Source organism: Notothenia rossii (genome assembly GCF_949606895.1).
Source record: "Notothenia rossii genome assembly, chromosome: 4".
NCBI lineage: Eukaryota > Metazoa > Chordata > Actinopteri > Perciformes > Nototheniidae > Notothenia > Notothenia rossii.
Genome location: NC_136902.1, coordinates 74,639,872 through 74,666,896, shown reverse-complemented (window position 1 = coordinate 74,666,896; position 27,025 = coordinate 74,639,872). Strand labels below are relative to the sequence as shown.

General features: G+C 41.4%; 3 protein-coding genes across 3 annotated transcripts; 1 reads left to right on the top strand and 2 right to left on the bottom strand.

Annotated features, from left to right (window-relative positions):
• Nucleotides 1-274: 274 nt before the first annotated feature.
• LOC307037294 (extracellular calcium-sensing receptor-like) lies at nucleotides 275-6,749 on the bottom strand (the record flags this gene model as incomplete). The annotated part of the gene is made up of 9 exons (XM_079678065.1): nucleotides 275-1,340; nucleotides 1,417-1,540; nucleotides 1,850-2,071; nucleotides 2,192-2,394; nucleotides 3,988-4,283; nucleotides 4,528-4,817; nucleotides 4,905-5,199; nucleotides 5,642-5,872; nucleotides 6,628-6,749. 9 exons carry the CDS (start codon nucleotides 6,747-6,749, stop codon nucleotides 439-441), a joined length of 2,685 nt encoding a protein of 894 aa, XP_079534191.1. The 3' UTR covers nucleotides 275-438.
• Nucleotides 6,750-8,133: 1,384 nt separating this feature from the next.
• On the bottom strand, nucleotides 8,134-13,002 carry LOC307037468 (extracellular calcium-sensing receptor-like). The gene is made up of 8 exons (XM_079678353.1): nucleotides 12,881-13,002; nucleotides 12,187-12,481; nucleotides 11,810-12,099; nucleotides 11,280-11,575; nucleotides 10,194-10,399; nucleotides 9,853-10,074; nucleotides 9,239-9,362; nucleotides 8,134-9,162 (listed from the first exon to the last, which is right to left on the bottom strand). The coding sequence occupies exons 1-8, from the start codon at nucleotides 12,985-12,987 to the stop codon at nucleotides 8,261-8,263; spliced, it is 2,442 nt and encodes an 813-aa protein (XP_079534479.1). The 5' UTR covers nucleotides 12,988-13,002; the 3' UTR covers nucleotides 8,134-8,260.
• An 8,471-nt stretch (nucleotides 13,003-21,473) lies between these two features.
• On the top strand, nucleotides 21,474-25,504 carry LOC307037467 (extracellular calcium-sensing receptor-like). The gene is made up of 9 exons (XM_079678352.1): nucleotides 21,474-21,616; nucleotides 21,688-21,982; nucleotides 22,224-22,310; nucleotides 22,514-22,783; nucleotides 22,948-23,148; nucleotides 23,236-23,511; nucleotides 23,864-24,091; nucleotides 24,200-24,323; nucleotides 24,503-25,504. Exons 1-9 carry the CDS (start codon nucleotides 21,507-21,509, stop codon nucleotides 25,399-25,401), a joined length of 2,490 nt encoding a protein of 829 aa, XP_079534478.1. The 5' UTR covers nucleotides 21,474-21,506; the 3' UTR covers nucleotides 25,402-25,504.
• The last annotated feature ends 1,521 nt before the right edge of the window (nucleotides 25,505-27,025 follow it).

The window sequence follows — 27,025 nt, the reverse complement described above, 5'->3', positions numbered from 1 at the left end:
ATGCTTATGTGTCCCAAAAGATGCAATCTATGAAAATTGTTATGTTTTAAATATAATAATAAGAATATTCAAAACACATTTTAAGAACTTGTTGAAGGATTTGTGGACTATGGGATGTTGTATTTTCCTCTTTGGCAATAATGTTAGCAATTCAGCCAGCTTTTCTTACGATTATGCAGTATTTAATATTTTTTTGGAAATGTTAATCAAGTACTACACACGGTCTGAATGTTGACTTTATTTATTCACTTTATTTTATATTTTCAGTAATTGATCAAAATGTATTGTAAAATAGGGTATTATTATTAAATTCAAAAAATTACATTACAATTAGTAAAATATTGAGCATAAAAGAAACTCCAATATGAATATTTAAATCAACAAGGAATGCATATTTGAATGTGCACAGTATAAGCTTTATAAAGCCATCTACATTTTTTACAAACCCCTGCTCATTAAATGTTTCTTGGTGTTTTTCTCTGGCTTAAATAAAATAATAACAAATTTTGGAGCGAATATACACGTAATTAGTCCAAAACTGGAGGCCAGAATGGCAAATATTTCCACAGCCACAGTAAATTTCCCAGGAGAGCTGACATATGCTGGGATAAATGTGATCCAGACTGCACAGAATATCAACATGCTGAATGTGATAAGCTTGGCTTCATTAAAGTTATTAGGTAGTTTCCGAGCTAGGACAGCTAACACAAAGCAAAAGACAGCCAGTAAGCCTATATACCCAAGTACAGCCCAGAACCCCAAAGCTGATCCTAATGCACACTCCAGGATGATTCTCTCCTTGTATGTCGTGAGGTTTTTCATCGGAAAGGGGGGACTAAGAACTAACCAAATAGTACATATCAAAACTTGAATAAACGTGAAAGACACTACAGTCAATCTTTGCTGTGAAGGCCCAAACCATTTCATCAAATTACTACCTGGTAGTGTAGCTTTGAAGGCCGTCAGAACTACAATAGTTTTTCCAAGAACACAAGACATGCAGAGGACGAATGTGATCCCAAACGCTGTGTGGCGCAGCATGCAGGACCACTCTGAGGGTGCTCCAATGAATGTTAATGAACATAAGAAACATAGAGTCAGGGAGAAGAGCAGCAAGAAGCTCAGCTCAGAGTTGTTGGCCCTGACAATTGGTGAGCTCCTGTGACGATAGAACACAGCCGCTGTTATAATGGCGAGACAGGCACCACCGATTGAAAAAGCAGCCAAGACGATTCCAAGGGGCTCGTTGAAGGAAAGAAACTCTACAGGTTTGGGAAGACACGTATCTCTCTCTGCATTGGGCCAGAATTCTTTGGGGCAAGGGAAACAATCAAAGGAATCTGAAAAAAAGAAAAGAGCTTTAAGCAGTTGGAATTTATATATTATGTTGTAAACATACATTAGAAAAACAAATACCTGTAGCATTGCTAATCTCTCCCTCGGGACACAGTGTACAGTCATAACAGCAGATGGGTTTTCCTTTCTGAAGCACTTTACGAGTTCCTGAAGGACAGCTGTCAGTGCACACTGACACAGGCACCTGTCACATACAAATTAACTCACATGTAGACAGGTGTGCTCTGAAGCTAAAATTATAAAAGGATAGATTCATGTTTTTTTCTTCACAATGTTTTTCTTTGTGTCTTTTACATTTCTCTTTAGTTAAAAAAATAAAAGTAAGTAAGTAAACATGTATTTTAAACAATAAAGCGTAAATGTCATGTTAAAAATACTCTCTCATTATAACGTAACATTGGAATTCTAATGAGGTACCGAGGTATGAGACATCATACCCTTTGAGATGATATGAAAATGTAGCATGTTAAACTATTGCTTTGGGGCTCCTCACCTGTGTGCCACCCTCCACCCAGGTGAGGTTCCTGTTGATAAAGAACTCCTGGCCCACCGGCAGTGATGAATCGTATCGCCCCACAGTCACCAACTCAATGCTGCCACTCTCATTTCTTTGCCAGTTTACCAGCTCATATGTGGCCACAGGATCCCCGTTGGCATCAAATGACACATCATAACCATTTTGGGAAAAATTAACTTTTTTCAACTGATCAAGAACCTAGGGATGAAGTAAAGGAAGACAATGAAGGGGAAAAGATAAATAATTTAAAAGTTAAAAGAGCATTCATTTGATAACATAGACGTGCAGTTTAAAAAGAAAGTCATTATTTTTACTGACCTCTTTGGCCTCTAGTTTAGTGAACATATCATGTGTAGTAGAATCTGTTTTCTGACACACTGCATTATGAATGGCATGCGCTATTGCATAGACAGCCTTGTACACCATATTAGTGATTCGAAGTTCAGATGTGTCAGTGTATGAGCTCTGGAGCATCTTTATATCTTCAGTTCCATCACACACACTCCTGTCTGTGGCTTCACCTAAAAACACAGAGACAGAGGGAGGTGTTTTTAGCCATGATGATTACATTCATTCATTCTTATGTTTGCATTGTGTTATTCAACCTGCCAAACAAGCATTGCAGGATTTACATCACGTTACAAATCACTGTTTTGCGGACATGTCTATCTGTTTTTTTACGTTATTAGTTTAATTTAGCAGCTCATATTTACACAAATTAGTCATCAGACAAACACTTATTGTATAAGGCAAAATATGTATTCATTTTATTTAATACTGACTTTTCCTGTTATAATGATGCATGATGAACAACCAGCAGTACAGGATAATCAGAGACCCTTATCCCACTTGAAATACACTTTCTGCCCTCTGCTGTCTGGTAGACGATAACACACTAACAGGTGTCACACTCCTAGGTTTATGTCACGGTTTTAGTGTTGTCTGTCTGGTTATGGGCTTTGTAAGTCTGTTCATTCGGTGTTTGGTCTTCCTCCTTGTGTTTTGTCTGGTCCTCCTCCCTGTTGTTAGTTTCCCTGATGTGTCTGATTGTCTCATTGTGTTCACCTGATGTCCTTGTGTTTCTCCCTCCCCTGCACAGCTGTGTCTTGTCCTGTGATTACTATTCTATGTATTTAGTGTAGTCTTCCCCTGTGTTCCATGTCGGTTCATTGTTTCCCCTCCATGTTATTCCACGGTCTGTGTTCCTTGTGCTGCTCGTTTGTTTTTCGATATTTTGGATACTGCCATTTTTTGCCACAGCTTTTGTTATTTAATAAAACTCATTTTTCGTTAATACTGCTTTTGGGTCCTACCTTTTCCACGCACCCTGACAACAGGCCTACACAGCTTGATTCAACACGCAATAAGACTGCTGAACTCTTGAAGTCAGGACTTTGATACTGTCCCTCTACATTTAAATAATTGTACTTTAACTCACCTACATTATGTATGTACACATACCGTATGTAAGTCGCTTTGGATAAAAGCGTCTAACAAGTAACATGTAATGTAATACCGTGTATATATTACTTCTCATAAAGCATACATTTACTACATTCCTTTTTAAAATTCAACTTCTTTATTTTACAATGACTAACCTATCAACAAATATATTCCACAATGTATATATATATATTTTTTTACATATATTTTAACTCTGCACTATATGTTTTGGATAACCATATTCTAGAGCGTGTTTTTTTTTTTGTCAGCATTTATTTTATGACCATTTTTGAAGGGAGACTTTCCCTAAATTGTTGTGCATTGAGGAATAAATAGCTTTCATCTAAACAAATAAACAGTCTAGAATCACTGCATAATAGCCTAAGTAGAATAATGTTCATGTATGTTATTTACAATATATTAGACAGCATTGTTAATAAACATGACCTGAACATCACATTGTGAGATAAATCACAGAGATGCACCTTATGTCCGCCTCATGTATTTCATTACAAATATTAGATTTCCCTTTCAGTCAAAATCTGGGGTTTGGTCTTTAACAGGCTGATAAATTCAGGGAGTTACACTTAGACAGAAAATAAAAAAAAACGAATACAATCAAGACACTACCGTGAGTGTCATGTACGTTTAAAATTGGCCAACTTTCTCACTTTTTACCAGCCTGCAGTTGAATGCTTCCTCCCAGAACATGGTAAGCAATGGGGAGTCAGACACTTTAGAGGGAGAGAGATCCAGCAAGAAGTCCCTCAGACCTGGGATGACAGATTTTTCAATGCCAAATCCGATGGCTCCAGCACAGAAGCTGAACCTCAGCATTTCTGGGTCGGTTACCCAGGCCTCGCTACCTATCCACTGGCGAGGTGGAGAAGGCTTGTGTGACAGCTCCTCCAGCAAAATCTTCATATCTCCAGTGGAAGTAAATGCCACAATAACCTTAGCCGTTGACCTGGAGGGATGTTCAATGACATATACAAAAATTAGTTATAATATAAGACTAATATTGTCTTTTATAACAATATTATCATAAGTATGAAGAAAAACAAAACATGAGAGATGATAAACAGATATATTGGCACATTTCCTGTTGTAATAAAAACATGTTCCATCACTTTAAGAACTTGTTTTGGTTTTTGTGTGCAGAAGGTCAGTGTCAGCACGGGGAACTAAAGGAGAATCAGTGATATAGAAACCTGCGGATAACGTCAGCTACTCTCTGGATCCGGCTACGTGGGTGGGTCCGAGAGAAAGACTCTGAGTATTCCACACAGATCCCCTCTTTACGTGCTGCATGCAGGAAAGACGCCATGCCATTGTTGCCATAGTCAGAATCCGACCGGACAGCACCTATCCAAGTCCAGCCAAAGTGTTTTACCAGCTTGGCCAGCGCGTCAGCCTGGAATTGATCACTCGGGATTGTTCTGAAGAAACTCGGGTACTGCTGCTTATCAGACAGGCATGCACACGTGGCAAAGTGGCTCACCTAAAGAAAACAACAGTTATTTAACGGGACAGAGGCAAAACAAGTAATGGACTCAAACACAGTTTGCAATTCATTCTTAATATTTACTTGAGGTATGTTGAAGGGCCCGATGATGCGCGACATACTGATGGTAGACGTGGATGCAGACGCACCAACAACGGCCATCACCATACCAGACTTTGAGCATTTGTCGCCGGTGTTAAACACCGGGTCCAGTCCCCCTGAAAGCTGAAATGCAACATTCACTGCCACGGACACCGAGGAACATGAGTCGTAGATCTCATAACCAAGCTTGATCCCCGGAAGCAGCTCCGTGCTGTTGTTAATCTGCTCGATGGCGAAGACCATTGCACGTGAGAAGCGCAGTCCACGGGGGAGGATGCTGCACACAGACATTGGTGTTAAAGTTAAAACTTTAAGATTTTAAAATAATACGTGATAGACTACAAGATGACTGAAATTCAAAGATATGGTCTGGATAATAACTAATAGCATCTCTGTTGGCTTTATGGGAATTTCATCTGTCAAAAACCCAAACACATGATTAGATATATATCCAATATTCACAATAACTTTGCTGAATTGATTCAATGGTCCAATAAATCATAAGTTTCACATTTCTCCATTCAACAAATGGTTAAGTATGTATACATCAGTTAAACTATTGCCTTTTATGAAATAGAAAAAAAAAATGCACATTATGTAAAAAACATAATGTAAATAAATGATTATTATTTTTACAGTACATTGCAACACAAATTCACAATATACACATCAATATACTGTATATGCCCACATTCTAGCCAACATCTCCCTGTACTAACCTCCCTGCGCAGCTTAGTGGCTCGGGCATGGTGGTGTAGTTATGCTTTACTGTGTGCATGTAATAGTGAAAGGAGAAAACACCCCCAATGACATAGTCACCGTCCATAGAGAATGCAGGTTGACGAGTGGTACCTTGTCGCTTACATGTCACAGATGAAGCCTTATTGCTAAGCACAGCAGCAGTCCTATCCCCTGTAAGCCCAGCCGCTTGTTTCACACCATCCCCAAAACTATTCAGAACAAGAACTGAGTTCAGCTCACACAAAGCTATAGACAGTATCAGACCAATAAGAGACATCTCCATCATCAACTGTCGCCAAGTGGGCAAACTGTACTGTGTGTTCTCACTGGTTTATAACATTTTTCAGACGCTCCCCTCCTTCTACCATACGTCACTTTGCTATTAGAGAGAGAGCATGCCCATGCCCAGCGCTGACGAGATGTCTTTATTTTATAATTAACTTTTATTCTTATAATCATCATTGACAAAGTCATGCTGTTTGGATGGATGCCCAAATACAAAGCCATCACAGCAGAACTTGCCCTGACAAGCCAGACAAGTCCTTAAATGGCCAATATACTGTACATGTTTTATGTTTATCTAGGATCAGTATATGATTTTCAGAAAAGGAGGTGGATGGATGATTAGAAATAATCTTGTTTTGGGGGTTATTTGCTCATTGTTCCCCATCTTTTTAAGCTTTATGATTTTGTTTTTTTTAAAGCAAAAATCTTGGCTGGGATTCTTGTGACTATTGCTTAGTGGTTTCAGAACAACGCTGTTTGTTGTGCTGTGCAGATCCTCTGAACCAGTGAAGGCTTTTCAGCAGCACCTTTATAGTTTTCATAAATTGCCCCTTTAACAGAGGTTGTTTTACCTAAAACAGGCCTGAACAAGGACAAATAATTGTTTTTAGAGTCTGATTTGTAACCAAAAGCATCAACAGGGGCCTGTATAAGATATCATCAGTATCCTCAAACTTACCCACAAGGTGTGAGCTGGGGTTTGTTGTTGTAGCTGTTCTGCGGCTTAGGAGTCACAAAATGCAGAGAGAACAGCCCTCCAATCACAACATCCCCTCCCGACTGCAGGGCCAAGCCAGACATTCTGTTCAGATTTATTTCTCTGTCCCCTCTGCAAAAAAATTGATTGGCAGAAGAGCGTTCATTTTCAAAGCCCCAACTGACTGGAATACTTAAACCTGCTGCTATTAGATATCTTGCATCATTGGGTATGTTTAAACATGCATTATCATCTCACTTTCAACTGGTCTGTACTTGTTATTAATGAAACCTATATTGATGAAACTGATTTGCTCGACGGTCTCTCAAATTGTAATGATTGTATGCATTGCTTGAATTGTACTTAACAGACTGTATGTGGTTTGTCTTGTGTGTCATGTTTTGAATTTTGTCTTTTTTATTTATATATGTCTGTAAGTTGTTGCTATTGTCGGGACCCCCTTGAAAACGAGATGGTGCATCTCAAGGGGTTTATCCCAATGAATAAAAAAATTCTATATCACTGTCCGCCAGTTTCACACACTGAGGTAAGATAGATGCAACACCTCTCACTTGATCTAAGTATTCCCAAACTCCTTTGTTTCTCCGCTTCAGTCTCTTCTTAATTTGACACACCTCTCTCTTAATATAGATCTTTGCTTCCTATCACACTTTTGGGAACATTAAAAACAACTGGAAAAACCAGACTAAATAAGGAACAAATAAGCAGCCAGGCAGGACCTCCGGCAAGGACAAATTGTAGTGTACATACTGACCCCATAAAGGCCAATAAGTATTTGGTTTAATCAATCACAACGAAAAACAATTGCATAGGTGAAGACTACGGACGGCTCGTGTGAAATGTGTTTGGAGATTGACTAATAATGTGATTAATTATTCAATTCATTTCAAACTATAGTATTAAAAGGTTTTTAAGTGTCTATTACTAAGAATGGACAAATTCCAGGTTACTTTTGAGAATATATATTAAAGGTGATACAAAATGTACTTTATGACATTCCATTTGAACAATTGCATTTTATTTAAATTGTTGCCTTTTAAGACTCAGATGATTCAGAAATATCAGATGTATTTTAGACCAAACAAATCCAGACCTACCACCTACGGGTGGCTACATCATATTGTAAAGCTAATGTGCATTTTATATTGGTGCGTATGCTTATGTGTCCCAAAAGATGCATTCTATGAAAATTCTTATATTTTAAATATAATAATAAGAATATTCAAAACACATTTTAAGAACTTTTTGAAGGATTTGTGGACTATGGGATGTTGAATTTTCCTCTTTGGCAATAATGTTATAGCAATTCAGCCAGCTTTTCTTACGATTATGCAGTATTTAATATGTTTTTGGAAATGTTAATCAAGTACTACACACGGTCTGAATGTTGACTTTATTTATTCACTTTATTTTATATTTTCAGTAACTGATAAAAATGTATTGTAAAATAGGGTATTATTAGTAAATTCACAAAATGACATTACAATTAGTAAAATATTGAGCATAAAAGAAACTCCAATATGAATATTTAAATCAACAAGGACAGCAAATTGGAATGTGCACAGTATAAGCTTTATAAAGCCATCTACAGTTTTTACAAACCCCTGCTCATTAAATGTTTCTTGGTGTTTTTCTCTGGCTTAAACAAAATAATAAAACATTTTGGAGCGAATATACACGTAATTAGTCCAAAACTGGAGGCCAGAATGGCAAATATCTCCACAGCCACAGTATATTTCCCAGGAGAGCTGACATATGCTGGGATAAATGTGATCCAGACTGCACAGAATATCAACATGCTGAATGTGATAAGCTTGGCTTCATTAAAGTTATTAGGTAGTTTCCGAGCTAGGACAGCTAACACAAAGCAAAAGACAGCCAGTAAGCCAATATACCCAAGTACAGCCCAGAACCCCAAAGCTGATCCTAATGCGCACTCCAGGATGATTCTCTCCTTGTATGTCGTGAGGTTTTTCATCGGAAAGGGGGGACTAAGAACTAACCAAATAGTACATATCAAAACTTGAATAAACGTGAAAGACACTACAGTCAATCTTTGCTGTGAAGGCCCAAACCATTTCATCAAATTACTACCTGGTAGTGTAGCTCTGAAGGCCGTCAGAACTACTATAGTTTTTCCAAGAACACAAGACATGCAGAGGACGAATGTGATCCCAAACGCTGTGTGGCGCAGCATGCAGGACCACTCCGAGGGTGCTCCAATGAACGTTAATGAACATAAGAAACATAGAGTCAGGGAGAAGAGCAGCAAGAAGCTCAGCTCAGAGTTGTTGGCCCTCACAATTGGTGAGCTCCTGTGACGATAGAACACAGCCGCTGTTATAATGGTGAGACAGGCGCCACCGACTGAAAAAGCAGCCAAGACGATTCCAAGGGCCTCGTTGAAGGAAATAAACTCTAAAGGTTTGGGAAGACACTTATCTCTCTCTGCATTAGGCCAGAATTCCTTGGGGCAAGGGAAACAATCAAAGGAATCTGAAAAAAAGAAAAGAGCTTTAAGCAGTTGGAATTTATATTTTATGTTGTAGACATACATTAGAAAAACAAATACCTGTAGCATTGCTAATCTCTCCCTCGGGACACGGTGTACAGTCATAACAGCAGATGGGTTTTCCTTTCTGAAGCACTTTACGAGTTCCTGAAGGACAGCTGTCAGTGCACACTGACACAGGCACCTGTCACATACAAATTAACTCACATGTAGACAGGTGTGCTCTGAAGCTAAATAAATTCATGTTTTTTTCTTCACAATGTTTTTCTTTGTGTCTTTTACATTTTTGTATTGTCAACCACACTGCCAAGACGATACAATCCAGTTTTTGTGAGAAAAATAATCAGCTAAAGCTAAAGTAAGTTTCAGCAGTCTGAAAGTGATTATCTTGTCTAGATAAAAGTATTTTATACATCACCTTTAATTGTGTCACTTTTCTCCACTCCATAAACAGTAACTAAATGTGTATTTTAAATAATAAACGTAACTTTCATACTAAAAATACTCTCTCATTATTTGTAACATTGGAACTTGTATGAGGTACCCTCATAATATTTATGGTCAGAATAAACAATTTCAGAGACCTTCAACTCTTTATAAAAATTAAAGACTCTATACCCTTTGAGGTGATATGAAAATGTAGCATGTTAAACTATTGCTTTGGGGCCCCTCACCTGTGTTCCACCCTCCACCCAGGTGAAGTTCCTGTTGATAAGGAACTCCTGGCCCACCGGCAGTGATGAATCGTATTGCCCCACAGTCACCAACTCAATGCTGCCACTCTCATTTCTTTGCCAGTTTACCAGCTCATATGTGGCCACAGGATCCCCGTTGGCATCAAATGACACATCATAACCATTTTGGGAAAAGTTTACTTTTTTCAGCTGATTAAAAACCTAGGGATGAAGTAAAGGAAGACAGTGAAGGGGATAGAGAGATCAATTAAAAATAAAATGAGCATTCAAATGTATAAAAGAGACGTGCAACTTAAAATGACATCATAATTTTTACCGACCTCTTTGGCCTCTAGCTTAGTGAACATATCACACTGTGTAGTAGAATCAGTTTTCTGACACACTGCGTTATGAATGGCATGCGCTATTGCATAGACAGCCTTGTACGCCATGTTAGTGACTCGAAGTTGAGATGTGTCAGTGTATGAGCTCTGGAGCGTCTTTATATCTTCAGTTCCATCACACACACTCCTGTCTGTGGCTTCACCTAAAAACAAAGAGACAGAGGGAGGTGTTTTTAGCCATGATGATTTCATTCATTCATTCTTATGTTTGTATTGTGTTATTTAACCTGCCAAACAAGCATTGCAAAAATAAACGTCTCGAGTGTTGAGATTTATTCTTATAACATGCTTACTTTACATCAAATTTCACGCAAGCCGATATGTCTATCTGTTTTTTACGTTATTTATTTATTTTTAGTAATACTGACTTGTATGTTTTAATGATGCATGATGGACACTAGAACCAGCAGTACAGGATAATCAGAGACCCTTATCACACTAGAAATACACTTTCTGCCCTCTGCTGTCTGGTAAACTGTAACACACTAACAGGCCTACACAGCTTGATTCAACACACAATAAGACTGCTGAACTCTTGAAGTCAGGACTTTGATACTGTCCCTCTACATTTAAATACTAGTACTTTAACTCGCCGACATTATGTATGTACATATACCGTATGTAAGTCGCTTTGGATAACTATATTCTCATAAAGCATACATTTACTACATTCCTGTTTACAGTTCATCGTCCTTATTTTACAATTACTGAAAAGCTGTCAACAAATATATTCCACATCTTATGTGTTTTATTTTACATATATTTTAACTCTGCACTATATGTTTTAGATAAGCAGGATTAGCAGACAGGGTTTTGTCTTTAAGAGGCAGATCAATTCAGGGAGCTTCACTTTTATAATACTTATATTATAATAATAATACGATATAAAAACGTATATATCTTCCAGTTTGTGTGTACAGACAGAGACAATAAAGTTGACTTTGACTTTGATATAAAAAACTAACACAATCAAGACACTACCGTGAGTGTCATGTATGTTTAAAATTGGCACAACTTTCTCACTTTTTACCAGCCTGCAGTTGAATGCTTCCTCCCAGAACATGGTAAGCAATGGGGATTCAGCCACTTTAGAGGGAGAGAGATCCAGCAAGAAGTCCCTCAGACCTGGGATGACAGATTTTTCAATGCCAAATCCGATGGCTCCAGCACAGAAGCTGAACCTCAGCATGTCTGGGTCGGTTACCCAGGACTCACTACCTATCCACTGGCGAGGTGGAGAAGGCTTGCGTGACAGCTCCTCCAGCAGAATCCTCATATCTCCAGTGGAAGTAAATGCCACAACAACTTTAGCCGTTGACCTGGAGGGACGTTCAGCAACATATAAAAACAAAAGTTATAATATATGATTAATATTGTATTTTATAACAATAAAAGTCATAAGTGTGAAGAAAAACAAAACATAAGAGATGAAAAACAGATATTTCCTGTTGTAATAAAAACATGTTCCATCACTTATAGAACTTGTTTCGGTTTTGTGTGCAGAAGGTCAGTATCAGCAAAGGGAACTAAAGGAGAATCAGTGGTATAGAAACCTGCGGATAACGTCAGCTACTCTCTGGATCCGGCTACGTGGGTGGGTCCGATCGAAAGACTCTGAGTATTCCACACAGATCCCCTCTTTACGTGCTGCATGCAGGAAAGATGCCATGCCACTGTTGCCATAGTCAGAATCAGACCGGACAGCACCTATCCAAGTCCAGCCAAAGTGTTTTACCAGCTTGGCCAGCGCGTCAGCCTGGAATTGATCACTCGGGATTGTTCTGAAGAAACTCGGGTACTGCTGCTTATCAGACAGGCATGCACACGTGGCAAAGTGGCTCACCTAAAGAAAACAAGAGTTGTTTCACGGGATGGAGGCAAAACAAGTAATGCACTCAAACACAGTTTGTAATAAATTCTTAATATTTACTTGAGGTATGTTGAAGGGCCCGATGACGCGCAACATACTGATAGAAGGCGTGGACCCAGACTCACCAACGACGGCCATCACCATACCAGACTGCGAGCATTTGTCGCCGGTGTTAAACACCGGGTCCAGTCCCCCTGAAAGCTGAAATGCAACATGCACCGCCACGGACACCGAGGCACATGAGTCGTAGATCTCATAACCAAGCTTGATGCCCGGAAGCAGCTCTGTGCTGTTGTTAATCTGCTCGATGGCAAAGACCATTGCACGAGAGAAGCGCAGTTCACGGGAGTCGATACTGCACACAGACATCGGTGTTAATGTTAAAACTTTAAGATTTGAAAATAATACGTGATTCAAATATATGGTCTGGATAATAAGGAACAGCTTCTCTTTAGGCTTTATTTGAACCAATTAAATACACAAAATAAACATGTGTCAAAATCCCAAACACTTGAAATCCAAAATTCACAATAACTTTGCTGAATTGATTCAATGGTCAATTTAATCCTAAATTACACATATCTCTCTTTAAACATTTTGAAATGTATATAAATCAGTTAAACTCTACATTTTGATGAAAGAGAAAACACATCCACATTATGTTACATACAACTACATGTCAACACAAATTCACAATATAAACATCAATATACTATATATCTCCACAGTCTAGCCAAAATCTCCCTGTACTAACCTCCCTGTGCAGCTTAGTGGCTCGGGCATGGTGGTGTAGTTATGCTTCACTGTGTGCATGTAATAGTGAATGGAGAAAACACCCCCAATGACATAGTCACCGTCCATAGAGAATGCAGGTTGACGAGTGGTACCTTGTAGCTTACATGTAACAGATGAAGCTTCAGAGCCATCCCCATAACTATTCAAAACAACAGCTGAGTTCAGCTCACACAGACTTATAGACAGTATCAGACCAATAAGAGACATCATCAACTGTCGTCAAGGTGGCAAACTCTACTGTGTGTTCTCAATGGTTTATAAAGATTTCCAGACTATGCTTCCCTCCTTCTACCATACGTCACTGCGCTGCCATGCCCAGCGCTGACAAGATGTATTTCTTCTATTCTATATATAACTTCTCTTCAAATTATAATCCGTCATGCTGTTTGGATGGATGCCCAAATACCCTGATCTAAAGCCATCACAGCAGAACTTGCCCTGACAAGCAAGACATGTCATTAAATGGCCAATATACTGTCCATATTTTTTCTAGGTTCAGTATTTGATTTTCAGAAAAGGAGGTGGGGGGAATATTAGAAATAATCTTGTTTCACGTATGTTTTTTTGCTCATTGCTCCCCATCTTTTTTAGGCTTTATGTGTCTTCTAAAAAAAAAAGCAAAAATGAATCCGAGAATCTTGTGATTTATTTAGCGGTTTCAGAACAACGTTGTTTGTTATGGGGTGCAGTGTGTCCAGAGTGCTGAAACCATAGATTGTATATAAAGGCTGAAACAGAGCAGCGGAGAACCAATTGTCTGCCCATGGCAAGATTTATGCTAGTGCTAAAAAATGTTTTATTAAATTACAGAGAAAAAGTTATATGATATAGTAATTGTTTGAGATGCACCTGTTGATTCAGCTTTAGCATCTAACTCTACACTATTGAAAATACTTTAGACAGCATAAACTGTAGGGCAATAAAATAAAGGCCTACAACGATGAACTATGAAGGGGATGTAATAGGAATAGCATTGTAATGACTAGCCTATTACTACAAGCAGGGCAAACATTGGCTCACCTCAACAGATGTAGATGAAAATATAACAGATGATGTAACATCTGAATAATCTTTCCAAATGTGCCTGAATTTAAGATGGGAGTAACGTTAATTGACGTTAACAATAAATATAACTATTGATTAGCAAACAAACAACCATGCCATCTTCTAAAAGTAAGCTAGCTGTCACGATCTTGGTGTTATGTCACGGTTTAGTGTTGTCTTTCTGGTAATGGGTTTTGTTCTGCTGTTCTGTTCTCCCTGTCTCTTGTTTTCCTCCTGTGACTGATTGTCTCATTGTGTTCACCTGTTGCCCTTGTGTTTCTGCCTCCCTTACCCAGCTGTTTCTCGTCCCGTGATTACCCCTCTCTGTATTTAGTCTTGTTTTTCCCATTGTTCCCCTGTCGGTTCATTGTTTGTTTTTCCTGTCTCCCTCCATGTCAGTCACGGTCAGCTTTTTGATGAAGTATTTTCCTTGTGTTACCTATGTTATCCATGCCATGTTTTGTGATCTTCAGCTTTGAAAATAAAGCTTGCCTTTTGTTTATAGACCTCTTACCTTTTTGTAGTCTGCATTTGGGTCCTACCTTTTCCACGATCTTAACACTACCAAGTTAACACTCTGTTCCATCAACGGTAACTACATTTCAATTGACTTTTGATTAATCATCATTACATTACATTACATTACATTTAGCTGACGCTTTTATCCAAAGCGACTTACAATAAGTGCATTCGACCAGGAAGATACAACCTTGAAGAAAACAGAATCATATAAGTACATCAGGTTTCATAGAGCCAAACATTTCAAGTGCTACTCAACTGGCTTTGGAAAGCCAGCCCTTTATTAGTATATAAGTGCTTTGTTAGTAATTCAATCTCTCGAAGTGGAGTCTAAAGAGATGAGTTTTCAGTTTGCGCCGGAAGATGTGTAAGCTTTCTGCTGTCCTGATTTCAATTGGGAGCTCATTCCACAATTTTGGAGCCAGGATAGCAAACCCACGTGTTTTTGCTGAAGGGAACTTGGGTCCCCCTCGCAGTGCGGGTGCAGCGAGCTGTTTGGCCGATGCAGAGCGGAGTGCACGTGCTGGGGTGTACGGTTTAACCATGTCCTGGATGTAGGAAGGGCCAGATCCATTCGCAGCATGGTACGCAAGTACCAGTGTCTTGAAGTGGATTCTAGCAGTTACTGGAAGCCAGTGAAGGGAGCGGAGGAGTGGTGTGGTGTGGGAGAATTTAGGAAGGTTGAAGACCAGACGAGCCTCTGCATTCTGGATGAGCTGCAGAGGTCGGATGGCACATGCAGGTAGACCAGCCAGGAGGGAGTTGCAGTAGTCTAGCCGTGAGATGACGAGGGCCTGGACCAGAACCTGCACTGATGTCTGGGTCAGCTGGGGACTTATCCTCCTGATGTTGTAAAGCGTGTATCTGCAGCAGCGAGTTGTTGCAGCAATGTTTGCAGTGAAGGACAGTTTGTTATCTAGGACCACACCCAGATTCCTTGCAGTCTGAGTCGGGGAAACAACAGAGGTGCCGATGTTGATTGTTAGGTCAAGAGTGGAACAATCTTTTCCCGGAAGGAAAAGCAGTTCAGTCTTGTCAAGGTTGAGCTTGAGGTGATGAGCAGACATCCACCGAGAGATGTCTGCTAGGCAAGCAGAGATGCGTGCGACGACCTGGGTCTCTGAGCGGGGAAAGGACAGAATTAGTTGGGTGTCGTCAGCGTAGCAGTGGTATGAATACCATGCGGGCTAATGACAGACCCGAGCGAGTTTGTGTACAAGGAGAAGAGGAGGGGACCAAGAACAGAGCCCTGAGGGACCCCTGTATTTAATTGACAAGGGTCGGACTCGGACCCTCTCCAAGTAACCCTGTAGGTGCGGTCTTTGAGGTATGAGGTGAGGAGGGAAAATGCAGAGCCTGAAACTCCAAGTTCTTGGAGAGTGCGAAGGAGGATCTGATGGTTCACCGTGTCGAATGCAGCAGACAGGTCCAGAAGGATGATGACAGAGGAGAGGGAGGCTGCTTTAGCAGTGTGCAGTTCCTCAGAGACAGCAAGGAGAGCAGTTTCTTTTGAGTGACCTGCCTTGAAACCAGACTGGTGCGGATCCAGAAGGTTGTTCTGATGGAGATAACAGGAGAGTTGTTTAAAGACAGCGCGTTCAAGTGTTTTAGACAGGAACGGGAGGAGAGAGACAGGCCTGTAGTTTATAACATCAGACGGGTTGAGAGTGGGTTTCTTTAGGAGAGGGTTTACTCTTGCCTCCTTGAGACTGTTTGGAAAGTGACCGGAAGTTAGAGAAGTGTTGATGAAATGGGTGAGAAACGGTAGAATATCAGGAGCGATAGTCTGAAGGAGGTTTGAGGGGATAGCGTCCAGAGGACAGGTGGTAGGACGGGCAGAGGTAATGAGGGTAAGAACCTCACTTGGAGAGAGAGGGGAGAAGGAGGTCAGTGTGTGGGTGAAAGGTGGGTCTGGTGACCCAGCGGTGAGTAAAGGTGAGTCAGAAAAAGAGGAGCGAATATCATTAACCTTTTTTTCAAAGTGGTTAACAAAGTCGTTTGACAGAAGGGAGATGGGGGAGGGGCTTTGGGGGGGTCCAAGAGGGTGGAGAAGATAGAAAATAGTTTTTTGGGATTGGAATAGGAAGATTGGATCTTATCTTGAAAGAAAGTGCTTTTTGCCTGAGAGATGGAAGCAGAGAAAGAGGAGAGGAGAGCCTGATAGGTTAGGAGGTCGTCATGGTGTTTGGATTTCCACCATTTCCGCTCTGCTGCCCGAAGGATGGTTCTATTAGCACGCAGTGCGTCATTTAGCCAGGGAGCAGGAGGGGACTGACGAGCCGGCCGAGATGTGAGAGGACAGAGAGAGTCCAGAGAGGATGAGAGAGTAGAGAGGAGAGTTTCTGCAGCCGAGTTTGGAGGCAGTAGTTGGAACGAATCAGAGGAAGGGAGGGCTGAGAGCACCGATGAGGCAAAGGTAGAGGCCTAGAGGGGGAGAGGGAACGAAGGTTACGGCGGACAGGTGCAGAGTTAGAAGAGATTAGTTTGTTATGTTTGTTATCACATTAACGTTACTGTACCTTTGTCTTTCTCCCGTTTCTCCTCCATAGTTTATGGGCACTGTACACAATGTAGGCGTAGTTCTGTTAGGATAAGATAATAAGATTTACTTTATTGATCCCAAATTGGGGAATTGTTTTGTTTTCAAATATCGTTAATAGTATTATTTATTAATTTACCTCCCCCCAATTTTCGGCACCCCCAATCGATGGATGCGACCTTAGCATTCGCCAATACTGCCTATGCCAAGGGCCGGCCCTGGTCGAGATCTACGTAGATAGGCAGACAAAGCGATTCTGACCTGGTTGTTTTTGGTATTTGTATCTTGTGGTGGAACATTACGGGAAATAATTCACTGTGATAGTGTGTTGCACCACGGACCAGTTAGTGGGTGGTACCTTGTTCCAGTCGTTGTTGTTGTTAGCATTCCAGCTTCAGGGTAGCACGTAACAAGTATGTTCTTTTGTCTGTAACCTAATAGGAAATAAAGTGTGGAGTTCTATACTACGCCATGGTTCGCACACGTGGAGGCGCACTTTGCCGGCCGTCAGGTCCATGACGAGGACCTGAAGTATTTTCACGTGGTGGCGGCGCTGGGGAGCTCCACGTCGTCGGGGGGGGGAACGGACCGCAGTTGACGACAGCTAATGGCAGCCCCATCCGCACATATGGCGTGAGGCCTATGTGTTTATATGTTGGGGGGCAGCGGTTCAACTGGGACTTCGTCACAGCAGACATTTATTTTCCCCTCCTTGGGCCAGATTTATTTGTGTGCTCAAAGGCTCCTGGTGGACGTTAGAAACAAATGCTTGGTTGATGCCTTGACGTTTTCCTCCCTCGTGTGTACGGTTGGCAAGGTTGCATACAACTCACTGTCAGGTGCGGACAAGTACCTTGTGTTGTTGGCCGAGTTCTCAGACCTGATGCTGCCCACCTTCTCTGCACCCACCACCAAGCATGGGGTGGAGCACCACGTCATCACTGGGGGGCCCCCAGTATACGCCAGGGCCCGGCGGTTGAACCCTTCCAAACTCGCAGAGGCGGAGTTATTTACATTCAGGACTTTTCGGCGCACCTGGCAGATAAGCTCGCGTTTGTGTGTGGATACCACCAGCGGTGATAACGCCATTTGGGTTGTTTGAGTTCCTGCGGATGCCTTTTGGGCTCAAGAACGCCGCTCAAACATTCCAGCGCCTGATGCAGTGTTTCCGCCAAGGGGGCCTTATACAACTCGGAACGCCTTGAACACGAGCCGAGGCCGTCCAAAATAAATAACGAAAATGAAAAAGGACAAGGACATCCCTTTGTTGGAGGGGCAAAGGAGCCTGGTGGGATTCTTTTTGGAGTATTAAAGATCGTTTCCCCAACATCGGCCTCTTTTCAGCTTTTCGTATCTTGGACCCACGGTACCTGCCACAGGACAACAACGTGCGCGATTTGGACGCGATGAGCGGTCGAGCAGGATCTTTGGTAAACTGTGGTAAAAACTGTGGTAAAAAGAGCCGACTCTTCTTCTTTGTGAGTTTAGCCAAATAATCCGACTCACTAAAAAGAGCCGTAATTCCCATCACTAACGTAAAGAGATATTATCTATAAGGGACGGCTCAATTCAAAATGCAAGTCACGTGACACAACGTGACGTCAACTACCCCCCGCCGTTCGCTCTCGGGGTGGACGCATGGATGTATAATAAGAACAGGATACAACGTGGGAGGCTGGGCCTCATTCATTCCTATGAGAGTTGCTCATTGGGGCATGAAGACAAATTTGCCCAACTTTTGAGAGCGCGAAACGTCAGGAAAGTATTCATATAATCATATAATCCGTTCTTATTGTGCATCCATGGGTAAAGGCAAAACTCATGTAGTACTGAACACATCACATGAAAGTGCCTAGATCCGCGTTCATAATGCAGAGGAAAATAACTCTCAGAATAACGTTAGTAGCACATTTTACAACTTGAGGACCGAATGTTTTTAATAAGGGCTATACAAATGTTCATACTGGGTAGTTTATTTTGTTTAAAAACAATTATCCAGCGATTTACCGACGTCTCTTTCCCAATGTTAGTCAATGGGAAAAAGTATTTCTGGGCCCAGCGACTGATACGGAAGTATAGTACCGCCATTTGGCCACAACGAATATTTTCCTCAGAGTCCGGCGCACTTCCTGGGGGCTTGGTTGGACGCCCTCTCAGCCCTGGTCTGGCGGAAACATTGGCCTGATGGATTCGGTGCTGCGGTACTTGCCGTTTGTGTTCGTCTACCTGGATAACCCTTCTCCGGGCCCTTTTGAGGAGGCTCAGCCTACACAGGTTGATGATCAACCCTGCAAAGTGTCTGTTCGGGCTGTCCGACATTGACTTCCTTGGGCATCGCGTCACCAAGCGTTTCTTCGCCCACACACGGCACAGTCGCTCCGTGAGTTCCTTGGGATGGTGACCTTTTATCACCGTTTTATCACCCAGGCCGCCCACATTATGCGTCCGCTGTATGAGGCATTGAAGGGTAAGGCCCCCATCCAGGAAATCAGCTGGACAGCAGAGGCTGAGGTTGATCTCCTGTGTGACGTCTCCGGTCGTTCCCGCCAGCTGGAGGTGCTCCATGTTCGAGGCGGTGCACAACCTGTGGCACCCCGGTGGGAATCCTTCGCAGCGGATGGTGGCCGCGAAGTTCGTCTGGCGGGGGCTCAAAAAGGACATGAGGGCACGGGCCGGCACGTGCGTGGCTTGCCAGCGTGCTAAGGTGCACCGCCACACGAAGGCCCCCCTGGAGCAATTCCTCGTGCCTGAGAGGAGGTTTGACCACTTCAACATCGATCTGATTGGCCCATTACCCACCTACTTCCTGACTATGGTGGACAGGACAACCCGCTGGCCAGAGGCGATCCCATTCGCGTAGACAGCGGCACCCAGGCTTTCATTGCAACCTGGGTGTGCCGTTTCGGCATCCCTTCGGACATTTCCTCAGACCTACGCAGTTCATGCCCGAGCTCTGGAACGACATGATTTGGGGGTTAAGCTCCACCGGACAACAGATTATCACCCTCAGGCCAACGGCCTCTGCGAGCGTTTCCATCGCTCCATGAAGCCGCTGCAGGTTCCAGGGAATTTCCTCCCCAACACATCGGTCCCCTGGTCGGCGACAGCCCAGCAAGCTTTCCTGCAGGACGGCGCTAAGACCTTTGTCCTGGGTTCCTGTGAGGCGGAGCACGTGTTCATCCGTCACGACACTCACAGAAGCCCCCTGCAGCCCCCTTACGAAGGGCCTTTCCGAGTCTTGAAACATGGGGGCAAGCACTTGGTGTACTGGGTGAAGGCTGCTCACCTGGACTTGCACCAGCCGGCTGCTGGCACGGCCTCCGTGACGGGGCCACCCCCCGACCTTGACCCCTGTCACCGACCTGGGGCCTGCGGTTCTGGTCCCACCGCTCCCATTGGCCGCCCCTGCAGGGGTTGCCTCTCCGGCTCCTGTTCTCCGGAGTCGTGGTGGTCGGCTTGTCGTTCCTCCCCGCCGCACGGACTTTGTGTATGGGTGATTTCTGGGGGGGCTTGTGTGGTGGAACATTACGGGACATAATTCACCTATTCACCTATTCATATATAGTGTGTTGCACCACGGACCAGTTAGTGGGTGGTACCTTGCTACAGTCGTTGTTGTTGTTAGCATTCCAGCTTCACGGTAGCATGTAGCAAGTATATTATTTTGTCTGTAACCTAATGAAAAAAAAAGTGTGGAGTTCCATACTTAACACACCGCCGCGACTCCAATTCAATCGGCTCTACAATATAAAACTTTTGGCCCCAATTCCAAACAACCCGAGCAATCCAAAGACTAAAAGATATACACATCACAGAGAGAGATCGAATCAGATATTCATCAACACCACAGCCTGAATGGAATGAGTGTCTGTTTCAAAACCATATTTTCCTACTCTTACTATAAAGCAACAGTGTAACTGGTAGACAAATCAGTCACATTAAGATCCAATCCTCGAGTAATCGACTATTCTGGGTTGATCCGGAGCTGGAAAATAATTGCTATCTCTGTTATATTTCTTTATTCCTGTTTACTTTTATTTTCCTCTACATGTATTTGAGTTATAAAGATGATTTATCAATTGTTCCATTCGGCAACATTTTTACAGAGTTTTAGGTTGCACTCTAACTTCAAAATAACAAACAAATGAAGTAACTCGGACGAAGAAATTAACAGAAAATACAGCAAATAAATAAGTCATCATCACATTGCCTGTAAATCTGGTTTGATATGTATGCCCTGCCCTTACACTACTGCCTGTGCCCCGATGGGCGGTGTTAAACTATGACGAAAACCAGCAAAAGACATGACTTAGCCCTATTAATAAAATTAGGTAACATTGCATGAAGCCATGAAATGGGTGTAGGAAGGAGGGCCATTATGGGGGCATTTCTAGACAAATTTCTGTTCTTGATTTGGTTCTTGTCTGAGTCTTCCTCTCTTTTCTCCTCCTGTACATTAAGGAAACAGTTTAATTTGAATGATATGCACAAGGCTGGTGATGTGATCCTCGGTGGTCTGTTTGAGGTCCACTACACCTCTGTCTTCCATGAGCCGACATTCACGTCAGAGCCAAATCAGGTCAGCTGCCAAGGGTAAGTTTCAAACACATGAAGTAGACACCATTTACCGATAATTATATTTAATCTGGAAATGTTTTTGTTAGTTTTGACCCTCCAGGGTTTAGACATGCCATGACAATGGCCTATGCTATTGATGAGATCAACAAAAACCCCAACCTGCTACAGAATGTGTCTCTGGGATACAGTCTTTATGACAACTGTGCCACACTTGTAATTGGATTCAGTGCTGCATTGTCACTAGCCAGCGGTCGAGAGGAGCAGTTTCTGCTTCAAGAGACCTGTTTAGGAACCCCCCCAGTCCTTGGGATTGTGGGAGATCCTTTTTCAACATTTTCTATCGCCACATCTGATGTGATAGGTTTATTCAAATTGCCCATGGTAAGTTTCCTGTCTTCAGTTTTAGCTGTTATTTTGACGCACCAAATGTATATATACTTAAAAGTGAAAGGATGGTAAATATTACATTAAATCTCAGGCTTTATTTGGTAGAAGTTATATTTTTAATGCATATTTTAAAACAGTTCCTTTGTAAAATCTGAAATTATTTATTTATTTACCCTGAATTGAAGTAATAGTAAAAAAGTCATACTACTTGTGTTAATACTGTACCTTTTTATAGGTCAGTTACTTTGCCACATGTTCATGCCTGAGTGATAGGCGGAGGTTTCCATCCTTCTTCAGAACAATCCCAAGTGATGCTTTCCAGGTGAAACAAACTATGTTCTAGAAATGCAATACATATGTTTTACAAAGAGTTTACTGAGCTGTAATTTTGTGTAAATGTACTGTGTTTGCGTTGTGTATCCTTAATGAAACTACGTAGATATAGAAAATAAGTGTAGTGGTAAAATTGACTCTTATTTTATTGTGAGACATGAACATGTATCCCTGTGCTCTATATTTATTTAGGTGCGTGCTATGATTCAGATTATGAAACACTTTGGCTGGACTTGGGCCGGTCTGCTGGTCAGTGATGATGATTATGGCCGCCATGTTGCCCGGTCCTTCCAATCTGACTTAACTGAGTCTATTGGAGGTTGTCTGGCCTACTCTGAGATTTTGCCCTGGGGTGACAACCCAGCTGAACTTAAGAGGATTGTCCATTTAATGAAGAAATCAACCGCTCGTGTGGTCATTGTGTTTGCACATCAGATCCACATGATTAAACTAATGGAAGAGGTATTTATATTATCAATCTATATCTCTATCAATTTATAATCTACCCATCTTAAATATATGTTTTAAATATAATGTGTACTAGTTTAAGTATTCATTCCTAGTAAGTAAATGATGTTATGTATACATCAGTCTGAAAAATGTGATTAAAAAAGAGCAAATTACAGGTGGTAAGGCAGAATATGACAGGCCTGCAGTGGATGGCCAGTGAAGCCTGGACTACAGCAACTGGGCTCCAGACCCCACGCTTCATGCCGTACCTGGGTGGCACCCTGGGCATTGCCATCCGTCGAGGAGAAATATCTGGGCTTAGGGATTTTCTACTTAAAACAAGTCCTGACAAGTCCAATAATCATAGAAATAGAATGGTAAGAGTGTTACCTTACAAACGTTTCTATAAATTCCATAATTATAATTGCTATTTCTGTAAATTATTTGTTTTAATTACATTTCAGGTAAGTCAGTTTTGGGAATACACATTTCGGTGTAAATTTGCACCACCTCCAGCAGGTTGGGTGGAAGCTGGGGGAGCTCTATGCACTGGGCAGGAAGATCTAGCAAGTGTGGAGACTGAGTTTTTGGATGTTTCAAACCTCAGGCCAGAATACAATATCTACAAGGCTGTGTATTCCCTGGCATATGCCCTTGATGATATGCTGCGCTGTGTGCCAGGGAGAGGGCCTTTCAGTGGGCACAGCTGTGCTGCTTTGCAAACACTGGAGCCATGGCAGGTGTGATATCAGTTTGCACTAAAGCTGTTTAGTTTTTGAAATCTCCTGGTTTATCTTGAGTTAATTAATTAAATAGATTTGGGGAAAAGAAGACATACTCTCCTGATTGTTTTTGAGTAGAGGAGGACATCTTTAATCATAGAAGTTACAAGACAAAATAAAATTCCCTTTTTTTCTTGTGACAAACTTAATTACTTAATGGCAACAGTGGTTGATGTTTTTGACTATAATAATTGACAAATAAATCCACAATATATCATACAGAACATCACAATACTAATCCAAAATCAACAACAGTAAGTGTCTTGTCTGACCTTCTCAAATTGTATGTCTGTGTTGTATCCCTTTGTAGCTTATACATTACTTGGAAAAGGTCAACTTTACAACAACATTTGGGGATCAAGTATCATTTGATGAGAATGGTGATGCCTTACCAATATATGACATCATAAACTGGCAGTGGCTCCCTGATGGAAAAATAAATGTTCAGAATGTGGGTGTTGTTAAGAAGTCTGCCTCCAAAGGTGAAGAACTCACACTTGATGAAGAAAACATCTTCTGGAGCTTTGTCTTCAAACAGGTTAATCCTGTTTATTGTTTTTTCTTTTTATCTTGGTACTTTATGACACACAATAACACAATCAAAAAGTGTTGAATAACTCTTCTACAACTTTTACAATCCTGACAGCCACCCCAGTCCAAGTGCAGTGAGAGCTGTTCTCCAGGTAGCCGCATGACCAGAAAAAAGGGACAGCCTGTTTGCTGTTATGACTGTGTCGCTTGTTCTGAGGGAAAGTACAGCAATGAAACTGGTTGGTATCATTATAAAACGACATCCGAAAACAGCGATTATACATTTGTCACTTTCTTGATGCCCAGGTGTAAAAAAAGCACATGTCCACTACTAGATACATAGCGAGCAATAAAGTTTTGGGCATTAGTGGCCCATTCAACTTAACTGTCAGTGTTCTCTTTTTTCTTATTTTAACAGACTCCATGGAGTGCAGCATTTGTCCAGAGGACTTCTGGTCCAGCCCCCAGCGTGACCACTGTATTCCTAAAGAAACGGAGTTCCTCTCTTATCAAGAGCCTCTTGGTATCTGCTTGACAACCGCCTCTTTACTCGGCACGTGTATCTGTGCTGTTGTCCTAGGAATCTTTATCCATCACCGTAGCACACCCATGGTACGTGCCAACAATTCAGAACTGAGTTTCCTGCTCTTAGCATCACTTAAGCTATGTTTCCTGTGTTCACTGCTATTTATCGGCCGTCCCAGACTGTGGACATGTCAATTGAGACATGCAGCATTTGGGATAAGCTTTGTACTTTGTATCTCTTGTATTCTTGTTAAAACCATGGTGGTTCTGGCTGTGTTCAAGGCCTCCAAGCCAGGAGGTGGAGCCAGTCTGAAGTGGTTTGGTGCTGGACAGCAGAGAGGGACAGTTGTGCTTCTTACATCCATTCAGTCAGTGATTTGTACTGCTTGGCTTGTCTCTTCCTCACCAGTGCCTCAAAAAAACACTCAATACTACAATGACAAAATAGTGTATGAGTGTGTAGTCGGGTCCACAGTTGGATTTTCAGTGTTAATGGGTTATATTGGCCTACTGGCTATACTTAGTTTCCTGTTAGCATTTATGGCAAGGAATCTTCCAGATAGCTTCAATGAGGCCAAACTCATCACTTTTAGCATGCTGATCTTCTGTGCTGTGTGGGTGGCCTTTGTTCCTGCTTACATAAACTCCCCAGGCAAATATGCAGATGCAGTAGAAGTATTTGCCATCCTGGCCTCCAGTTTTGGCCTCTTGATGGCACTGTTTGGTCCCAAATGTTACATTATGCTGCTGAGACCAGAGAGGAACACAAAGAAAGCTATCATGGGTCGTTGAATAACCAATATGGAAATGTAGCACAAACAATAAATAGATAAAATGGTCCGAGGCCTATAACATATAAACTTTTTTTTTGTAATGTTTTATTTCCTTTGTCCAAATAGAAGTCCTGTTCACACTTTAAAAGTCACAACACAATGAGTTGGTATTTGAGGCCAATGGGAAGGTTTGAAAACACAACGGGTCAAAAGCCAAACAGGTCAATAACCAATGGCGTTGGCAGCCACATTTGTGTACTTACAAGCCAAAACTCTGTTCTCCTTGTCCACGCATTTACATTGAAAATGAAGTTCCTGAACACCTTGGTAGTTTTACATAAGCTTAATGTTCAATGGACTTAGAAGCTGTTTGGGTGTGGACCAAAGGCCATCGTAATTGGTATGTTATTGAAAATACCCATGTGGTGTTGCCTGAGGACTTAAATATTTAATCTATTTCTAGAATAAATAATTAAATGTCTGGGTAAAACTGATTATTCCTTTATTATTCCCTTCATTCCCTGTGTTTTAATACAATAACACAAGCAAATATATGACAGTTTGATGTAAAGATAACATTGTCTAAAAAAGAATCATAACTCAGCCTAGGTTGCTCTTACTTTACCATCTGAATTGTACACCTTTCCTTTACTGTATCATATTTTGCATTTTTGCATTTGAGACGAACAGATTAAATATCATGTGCATATACACCAGTGCTTCTCAAAGTGTGGTCCGCAGACCACTGGTGGTCCGTGAGCGCCCCCTAGTGGTCCGTGAGTATATTGGTAAAATGTCCCATTTGAAATAAATGAATTAAAGTTTTCCGCACTCTCGCGGGAATATCTCCGCAATGGAGCAAGTTTAAGTTTTCGATTGCATGATATAGCCCAGCAAAACGCCTTCATCACACATGTTGCCACTTGTTTGTACCATTTTCAGGTGATTTGTAATCTGTTCTAGAAAAATGATGTGTTTTTGGATGAATGGATTTTTCAACTATTATTCCTAGATTGAAACCCTTTATATTATTGCATTTTATAGCTTCTCTATGTTGCTTTCATAAAAAAAACACTGATATTGGTGTGTTCATTATTCCATGAAGAAAACTTAAGAATAAAAAATTAAATATATGGTTATAGACTTATTTGCTGAAACAAATAATGTATTTGCTGATATGACATAGCATATATTCTAAAGTTTACTTAACATGATTAATTAAAACGTGTACTTTGTCCTGCCCCCAGTCTGTTCCCTGATGGGTGGCACAACATACAATATCCCTGCCTATACAATTAAGTAATCTTATATGAAGAATAGAATCAGATGTGAGCGGGGAGGCCATGAGACACATCATTTTTGTTGTGTATCTACCTTGTCTTTTTGTTCTCCTTTTTCTTGTTGTCCCTCATCCTTAATCTTAATTAAATGCAAAAACCTTGTTATGTGGTTATAGTAGGGCTGTTTTAGGTGCACTACACATATCTTTCTTTCCTCTGCAGACATTATCGAAAGCCACAACAGCTCAGCTGAAAAGGCTACGTTTTACACATGTGTACAAATTATGCGTTATATATACTGAGGAAGAAAATCTTACTTTGCTGAATGTAAACACAAGAAGCAATCTTTAATGAAATTCTAAA